General features: G+C 34.3%; 1 protein-coding gene across 1 annotated transcript; it reads left to right on the forward strand.

Annotated features, from left to right (window-relative positions):
* The first annotated feature begins 4,066 nt into the window (after positions 1-4,066).
* LOC123535367 (uncharacterized) lies at positions 4,067-6,758 on the forward strand. The gene is made up of 4 exons (XM_045317999.2): positions 4,067-4,266; positions 4,926-5,073; positions 5,754-5,899; positions 6,189-6,758. The coding sequence occupies exons 1-4, from the start codon at positions 4,206-4,208 to the stop codon at positions 6,278-6,280; spliced, it is 447 nt and encodes a 148-aa protein (XP_045173934.2). The 5' UTR covers positions 4,067-4,205; the 3' UTR covers positions 6,281-6,758.
* The last annotated feature ends 2,720 nt before the right edge of the window (positions 6,759-9,478 follow it).

A 9,478-nucleotide genomic window follows, 5' to 3' on the forward strand; every position in this document is an offset into this window, starting at 1 on the left:
ATCATATTGACAAAAATATATTGAACAGTCAAACCTGTATAAATGGTCACCTCTATTAAGAATCCATTTGTCTTAATCAGCCACATTTGCTCTTTCCCGTTTCTAAAATTTCAGGGTATATCAACCTGTATTAAGCACCAAACCGTCTTAAAAAGCCATTTTGGTTATTCTCTTGACTGTCTGCTTAAGAGAGGTTTGACTGTACATGCACATTGCAAACGACATTTTTGCCTAGAACCCTTAACCATAACCCCTACTGTGCTATTTTCAAAAATAAAAAAAATCATTTTTGTGGTCTTTTTAACTCTTTTAAAAATTAATATACACCAATAGGTCCGACTGAGATACTCGTTATTGAAAACCAGTTAATTACTATTTTTGGAGTTGTTTCTAAAACTTTAAGTATATTTGAGCCGAGCCATGAGAAAACCAACATAGTGGCTTTGCGACCAGCATGGATCCAGACCAGCCTACGCATCAAAGTCTATAGTAATTAGAGAAACCGTTAGCGACCAGCATGGATCCTGACCAGACTGCGCGGATGCGCAGGCTGGTCTGGATCTATGCTGGTCGCAAAGCCATTATGTTGGTTTTCTCATGGCAGGGCTCATTTATTAAGAACATATCACAATGCTAATAAGTATGTCACAATTTTCAATAAAAAAGAAACAATTTGTTTTGGATAGCTGTGTTTGTGAGCCCCTTGCATTGAAGCGTTACGTCATCTTTCGGAATTAAAACTATACAAGTATAGTAAGGGCCTCAAACTTTGCCATTATATCTTCAAAAAGGCTTATCAGGGGAGTTTTCAAACATTGCGCTGACAAATAGTTCTGCAGCTACGCATATTAAACAGCAATTAGAGTTCCACCTTGCCCTATCGTTAAATGTCTTAATGAACTTATTTGTGATGGGTGGATGTCGATGATAAGAAGAAAGCGTGGACAAACAGATGATGCTAATCCGGTCTACCATGACACTAGCGTAATCAGACGAAAGTGCATCCAAATAATTTCGGAAAAAAAACAACTGCTAAGTTGTTTAATAAAAAAAAATGTGTAGATTGTATACCGATTTTATTGCGCATTATGTTTAGAACACTGAATTTATTTAAGGCCAAAATATGATTAGATTCTCAGGTACTTAAAACACAAATACATTAATGGAAGTTTTTATTGTGATTTGTTTTTCTCTCAACATGGTAGAGTCAAAAGTTAAGCTTTAACCTGCTGGCGGCAACTGATTCTGCCTTTGCGACCAGTGCAGACCAAGATCAGCCTGGGCAGGCTAATCATGGTCTGCACTGCAGTAAATTTTAGTGAACACCCCTTCGAATTATAAATGGTATTCCCAAAATTGAATGATGAACCAGTCCATTTAAAAAATTTAGCAGGGTAACGGTTTATGTACAGCACTGATCACCGGTGGTCAGTTTTATGAAAATAGTGGAATTTCAAATTACTGCTTTTTAGTCTTAACAAAATTCACTTTCGGACTAAATTATTTCATGAGAACAGTTTTCCAATGGTGTTCATGCATAACAAACACATGCCTTATAACGCAACCATTTAGATATAAAGCCCATTTTGTGCATGCCAATGTAAATCCTACTGGGCTAAATTAGATAAAGCACCGAGATATTAACACTAGAAAATTATTTAATTCCAACTAAACAAATTTCGGACAGGATTCTAATAGTTTAATGATTTTACTCTTGGCACTAAAAATTTCGAAAAAAAAATCAAACAAACATTTTCATTGAATTTTGAATACAGTATCGGAGATAAAAATGAAAAAATGAACTAACTAGAAAATGTTTCATTCAAAGGAAACCCATAAAATTTTGCCTAGTATTGTAAACAAGAAGAAAAATGTTTCAGAACTGGTAAAATACAAATTGGCAGCAGGAATTTACAACCATTTCTGATAAAAAAAAATTAGGAACTTAAAATGTCCGATGCTCATGCTTGAGATTCTAAAGATGTTTTGGTCTGGTTTGCTAATATCTCCGGACCGGATTTCCAATTGTAGGGACGGTGGCGTATCAAACGGTATTTTCAAACACTATCATTACCGTCCTTTATATATTTTCTCGTGCAATAGCCTTTTAAAGGGGCATGTTTCCAGAATGATGTACTTTTTTTTTTAAATGATAAAGTGTTTTCATCAATTAATGCTTGAAATACGATGCCACATAACAACACGACAACGCAACAATGCGACAGGAAATGACGAAAATGTAGTTCATAATCACAGTTCTACGCAACACACGACATTCCGAAGTTACAACGTGACATTACGAAACGACAAAAGACAGTACCGTTGTATTATCGTGTCACATTGTCGCGTATCGACCAAAAACTGGCTTAGGGCGACATATGATGGTCACAAAAGGATTCCGTATTGTAGCGTTCTACGCTGATAACGCCGTCTCCTTTATTACATAATGCCATTTACCTTTTAAATAAACATACTTATTAGAACCCAGCAAATTACTTGGTTAAAGAAATTACATACATCTGGAGGCATGTCCCCATAAAATTTCGAAACTTTATTTTTTTTTACATTGATATGTTGTATTTAAACTTTCATAGAAATGTTGAAAAATGATGGTCCAAAAAATTAATCTGTAAATTTTAGCCGTTTTAAGCGATAAACTTCAAAATTTTGACTTTGCTTCTAGATTGTCTTAGTCAGCATAAAACACACATAGTACCTTCATAATCTTTAAATAAAAATGTTAAAAAGTATCGCGAAATCTCAATGCGGTAAATATTTACACAGAGGTTTTCTATATGTACATATATAATCCCCCAACCTCAATTAAAATGATTAAATGTATCAAAGACAAAGAAAAAATGCTACTAAAAATCCTGTATACTTGCACAATTATGTTTAACTTAAATACACAGACGTTCCCAAAAACCCTATTTCGGATGTAACTATTGATAGAAAAATAGGAATGATCATTTTAACCCTCAGTACCATGCTGGGCATGATTGGTTCTGCCTTTGCGACCAGTGTAAATCATGATCAGCCTGCATATGCTTCTGATCATAATCTGCACTGTTCGCTATTCAGCCAGTATCTTTTTGGTAAGCACCCCTTTTAACAGTAAATGGTACTGTCTAAATTTGAAGATGGACAAGTTCATTATAGAAATTTAGCAAGGTAAGGGTTAATCTACCACTGTCCTTTCTCACTGTCATTTGTTAAAGCGACCCGTTCACACATTTTGGGCGAACATTTTTTTCTCTTAAAAAGTCTGTTAAATCAGGATATTGTAAAAGTGATACAAACATATTAAAGAGTTGATTGTACAAGATATCCTAATTCAAGATTTCAAGATTTTAAAGATTTATTAAGATCATGGGTTATTACAACCATGTGATCAGAACAAACAAGTAACTAAACATGTATATAAACAAAATAGACGTATATTTTATACAGTTTCATATAATGAAATTAAAGGAGAATGACTATTTGACATTAGATAAAAAAGTTTTACAAAATATAGCAAATTTACCAAGTTCTTTTTTTGCATTTACTGTTCATTAATTCATCTAATTATAATGAATAACCAAAACATTGTACACAAGAGAGTAAACCGTTGCAACGCTTTTGAAATAATGGAGAAGGCCAACTTTCTTCTTGCTTAAATACCAATATCGCACACTTATTTTCACTCTATCATTTGTCTGTGTCAAATATATATGATACATGTCATCCTTTGTGGAATAAGAGCATCTTGGAAAACAACAACAACAAAAAAAAAAGAAGAAAAAAAGACTAACTGTAGACGAGTAGCTTTAAATCATGCTGTACTCTTGTAATTAACTGTTCTGCTCACGAACTATTTCATTCTGTTGGTTTTAAGTACCTACTTTGGGATGGGAAGCGGTTTCGTGTCAAAAGAATTAGAGTGTTACAAGTATCGTGCTTGGTGACTTAGATTATAATACCAAAATATAGGGTGAGACCCAGTATACCAAAGTATTTATATGATAATTTATCTTAATTCATAGAAATACTTTAATCCTATATCATAACCATGGTTAGATAAATGGGTTCACAAATAGTAACACTTTCACCTTAAATATTCAGCGCTGTAACTTTAGTTTTCAGAAATAATAAACTTTTATAGGCCTTGGATTGGTTAATTTAGTGTCTCTTCTAGTTTTTGAAATAATACTCAAAGCTTTAGAATGTCCGGAATACTTAGCTGCAACCTGACTGTGTTCATGATTTTATGCTGTTCTATTTCATGTAAGTATTTTATATGTAAATATAATTTAGAATTTACTTTTTATATGAATATACTACCGTTTTAAAGCCGCCTCCTTCAGCTATCGGCTGCCAATTCGAGGCCCCTTTGGGATGTAGAATTTCAACTGAAGAGGTTGCCGCTCATGCCAACAAGTTCTCCGAAGTACACCTCTAAGGGGTTTTCAGTCACTTATGAAATCTGCAGAGTGTGGTAAAATTGTATATTTTAAAAATAACAACAAAAAGAATGACAGAATAAACATGTAAACGTAAGAACTCTGCATAACGATTGAATGTTATGCGTCATTTTTAACAGACTTTATTTCTTTCGAAAACTTGTTTTTGAAAGACTTTTTCCAAATAATTAACATCAGCCTATACATCTTATCAAAATTTTAAGAGAATTTATCTTCACATAAAAAGTGACTACTGTTTTTAGCTTAATGGTACAAGAGTGTCCTTTAGGCCTCGGGAAATAGTTTTGACTATTGACCGGCAAGCCAGTGTTTTATTGCATGGCATCAAAAAATTAATTTACACAGATATATTTTCAAAATTTTGGCATAATTGCCCAATAAATAAGTGTTGAATATATATCTGTCACACAGCACACAATATGGACCGGCACATGTAATAAGTGTATTGCTGATAATTTTCAGTATGTGTATGTACCCTGTGTTTGAATAAACCTGACGGGGTGTACGAAACCAACTGTCGAGCTTACTCGTTGTGTATCGACGGCAAAGAAGAAATTGTCAATTGTGAGATTGGACAGGCCTTTAATACGAAGTCTAAACAGTGTGAAAGGTAACTCGAGTTAATATTATAAAAAATCCGACTTTTTAAACACAGATGCATTAAGTTCTCCAGGGGCATTTGGGGCCTTATTTATTTAAAATTTTATCTGCAATGTCGTCATGGCAACTGCAATCGCATGGAGTTTCCTGTAAGTCGATAGACACAAATCAAAGCACTGAAAGAACTGCGAGGCTGTTAAGTTCTTACTTGTTCCTGAATGTACTGGCGTTCGAAGAGTTACGTCCATGTATACCAAGTAAAACCTTTATTCAAGATATTAACATTGTAAAAGATCTGAATACTTAACGAACTTGGCCATTTGTAGTGTACTGCAGTTAAATAGAATTAATTTGAAATCGTTTTACTGGTACTCGTGAACATTGACTTTTATATTCTTGTGCATAAACGTATCAAACATAACTATATAATAGAAACAAATGCATGAAAATAAGAACATTAACCAATAATTTAAAAGCGAACCAGAAGATTAGTTTCCGAACACAAAATTTATTATCATATATCAATTTCAAGTTATGCGAAACAACCAATTACCTGCTATTTTTTAGCTTGGTCTTTTTTTTTTTAAATGTCACCAATTTCCTGACTTTTTATATCTCTTCAAGTAACAAAAATTAACCAAATATTGGAACCAGTAGCGTTTAAATATATCAGCATTTTTTTCTCTCCAGCAAATGGAACGTTCCTCCACCCTGTGGTACCTATAGGGAATGTACGGATAAAGACGACGGCTTTTATCCCGACTTAGAGGTGAAATGCAGTTCCTACTATGTGTGCAGTAATGGTATGTTCGTTGGTCACTCACTATGCCAAGGAGGTGAGTTACAAATAACTGAAATTTTAAATCATATAGTGTTCTAAGATTTGACCTTGCTATAATTCTTTTTCATAACAACAGGAAAATGACGAAATCGCATACGACTATACGTAATTACTTGAACGGAAATTGTCGTTCACTACCTTTAATCTAAATAGTCAACGGGTAGAAGTTTGCGAATGAAATATATCTTTAAACCTTCTTTATATTTTGGGCTTTCGTATCGTAAGAGTTTGTTTTAGTGACACTGTATATTGTGATAAATTGACTTGTTTTTTTTTTATTCCAGGGTTAGTGTACAACGTTAACCAACATGTGTGTGACTACACGTACTCCGCCCCACCACCCTGTGGAACTAATAAGACCGCTTTATTTGGCTAATATGTACTAGATAACGGCTTGAAAGGAAACATAATATAAATACTTTAAAGAGATTTAGCTTTCATGCTATGCTTGTCTATGCTAATGTGTAACTAACCTTTATATGTACATGTAGTTATAATCGTCCGACTGAAAACTTAATCAGGGTTTGCTATAAGTTAATTAACTTATACGACTAAAAAAACTTTTTTTGATTCAAATTATATTAACATTGCAATGTTTGATTCTTAACACCAGTGAAGCTTATTGAAATGTAATGTACGAATACCTGGCCTTCCATCATATAGAATTTTGACCATTCTAATACATGTAATATTCATTTTGCATAGGCTTGAATCATCAATGTATCACGTGACTTCACAGAAGTTGACAGCAATATGGTATTTAATTAAGATCTTGTTCATTTGTCATTTGTACTGTGTATATTCTATATTACAGTCGAATTTAGTAGAAATTGAAATAAATTGTTACAGAAACATTTAATTTTGCTTTGATATTTTCAACGTCAGATAACCGGTGTAAATAAATATTTACCCCAACATTATCTGTCCACTGCACTTTCAGTGCTTTGATCTTTGCGAATCTCTCCTAAAACCACAGGAGTCTGAAATTCTATCAATAAGATTCCAGTAGTCTATCCCGTATATAAACATGTAGGGGGTTTTTGTTTAAAAGATATATACTGGAGTCATATTGATAGAATTTCAGACACCTATTCTAAAACAGCAGTGTGCATATTAGTGACTTACACAATGCTTCATCAAAATTTCTTTAACTAAGACACAAAAATCCTCAGAATACCAGTAATTAGGTACATGGCAATGAGATATACGTTTAAACCATGTTTTATCATAGTTATGTGTAGTGCTTATCTTCTCCAGAAAAAAAGACTTGTATGATAATTTACGTTGTTTGAACAATAAAGTACAAGTAAGGTGACCGGATGTAACTGTGACAGTGCACGTACAGCACAGAAAGCTTTTGCTACAAAAGATTATTGTTGTCTTCATGGTTTCACACATCACAGCTTAAAACATGAGATCATGAAGAATGAAATCACGAACTTCACGAACTTCACGACTTCACGTTTTACGACTTTACGAGCTGGTGAATTTTTTTTAAAAAAATCGTGAACTGTGAAATCGTGAAGATCATTATTTCATGATTTCAAACTTCAAGATTTCAGTTTGATGGAATTAAAAAAATATATATATTGAAGTTATGAAAATTAAAAAAGCTTGGTACACAATTTCATACTCTCGATGTAATATTTAGTGATTTTTTAAAAAAAAATCGTGAAGTAGTGAAGTGTGAAATTGTGATTTCATACTTCACGGTTCAACGTTTTACGACTTTTATTTTGAAAAATGGCGAAGTAGGGAAGTGTGAAAACATTAGGGTTATGATATCACGATTTCACTCTTCAAGATTTCACGTCTTATAAAATAAAAAATAAATTGTGAAGTCCGTGATGTGTAAAATTGTGAACTTCTTGATTTTATACTTCACGATTTCAAACTTCACGATTTCACGTTTACTGATTTTTTAAAAAAAAGTCGCTGTGAAGAAAGAAATCGTGAAGTGTGAAATCGCGAAGTTCAAGAAGACACCATCGGTCTTTCGTATTTTGCTGATGAAGGTCGCTGTTACACATACAGTATGTTACGTGACACTTAAGAATGCATGTTAATTCATATCAGAGAAACATTTTTTGTTTAAGATACGACATACCTGAAGTACACATATCTATTATTGAAGTTTTATTTCGTTCAATTTAATTCAGCTTATAAATGTTACATAAATCAAGTAAATGTTAGCAGATAATGTCATTCCCTTTAAGTCACCTTCAATTACAATGGACAGAGTGATGCCACAAAGAACCACCCTGAAGACACGAAAACTTGCCTTTTTGCATCATTTCTATTACAGGGTTGCATTTGGACGATCAAAAATTATGTTTCAGAACCCCGAACTCTAAAGTCTAAATTTGGGGCCTCCGTGGCCGAGTGGTTATGGTCGCTGACTTCTAATCACTTGCCTCTCATCAATGTGGGTTCGAGCCTCACTCGGGGCTTTGAATTCTTCATGTGAGGAAACCATCCAGCTGGCTTACGGAAGGTCGCTGGTCCTTCCCAGGTGCCCGCTCGTGATGAAATAATGCACGGAGGGGCACCTGGGGTCTTCCTCCACCAACAAAGCTGGAAAGTCGCCATATGACCTATAATTGTGTCGGTGTGGCGTTAAATCCAACGAAATAAATAAATAAAGTCTAAATTTCGAAACTACGGTCATGAAAGTAAAACAAACACGACGATGAAAACCCGAAACTACGATGGTGACAGTCGAAATAACGAAACCACGATGTTTCGTACGCGTTATAATTTTGCGTTCTTACCATCGTTGTTTTATCTTTCCGTCGTCGTTGTTTCGACTTTCAGCATCGTTATTTTGACTTTCACCATCAAAGTTTCTACTTTCATCATCGTGGTTTCGACTTACGACTTTCATCATCGAGGTTTCGATTTACGACTTTCGCCATCGTTGTTTCGACTTTCGTCTTCTTGTTGTGGGATTGTCATTTCAACATGCTTTCACAAAACAACGATGATGAAATCACAATGTCAAGTGCTAAAAGAACGAAGATGAAAAATCGAAACTACGACGATGGAAGGCTAAATCACAATGTTAAATGTCAAAATTATGATGAAGAAAGTCGAAAGTGCTATGATGAAAGTCAAAACAACGATAATGAAATACGAAAGTATGATGGTGAAAACACGAAAGTCGAAATCACGATGCTGGAAGTCGAAAACTACGACGGTGGAAGTCGAAACTACTATGACGAAAGTCAAACCACGATGTCGCAATCGTGGTCTGACATTCATCATCGTAGTTTCACGAAATTATATCGCGTTTTTATCATCGTGTTTCTTGGCGTTGTGTTTTGATCACCGTCGTTTCGTTTTTTCACAGTCGATACCGACTTTCACCACCGTTGTTTCGACTTTCAACTTGCGATATGCTTTTCATAACCCTGGGCTGAAGATATTTGTTTTTGATACACGAAAACGGCGCAGTTTAACGTTGACTAAACAACTCTTAAACGAAAGTTATTCCTCAAATTTCTACCTACACTGCAGCTATGAATCTAAACATGCATCTATTACAAGGAATAACCGCCACAAGCTGATATTTTAG

This window comes from Mercenaria mercenaria, chromosome 12 (genome assembly GCF_021730395.1).
Source record: "Mercenaria mercenaria strain notata chromosome 12, MADL_Memer_1, whole genome shotgun sequence".
Lineage (NCBI taxonomy): Eukaryota > Metazoa > Mollusca > Bivalvia > Venerida > Veneridae > Mercenaria > Mercenaria mercenaria.

Coding starts and splice junctions, on each gene's coding strand:
- LOC123535367 (XM_045317999.2), top strand. CDS start 4,206: ATGTCCGGAATACTTAGCTGCAACCTGACTGTGTTCATGATTTTATGC. Junction 5,074..5,753: donor AAGTCTAAACAGTGTGAAAG/GTAACTCGAGTT, acceptor TTTTCTCTCCAG/CAAATGGAACGTTCCTCCAC. Junction 5,900..6,188: donor TCACTCACTATGCCAAGGAG/GTGAGTTACAAA, acceptor TTTTTATTCCAG/GGTTAGTGTACAACGTTAAC.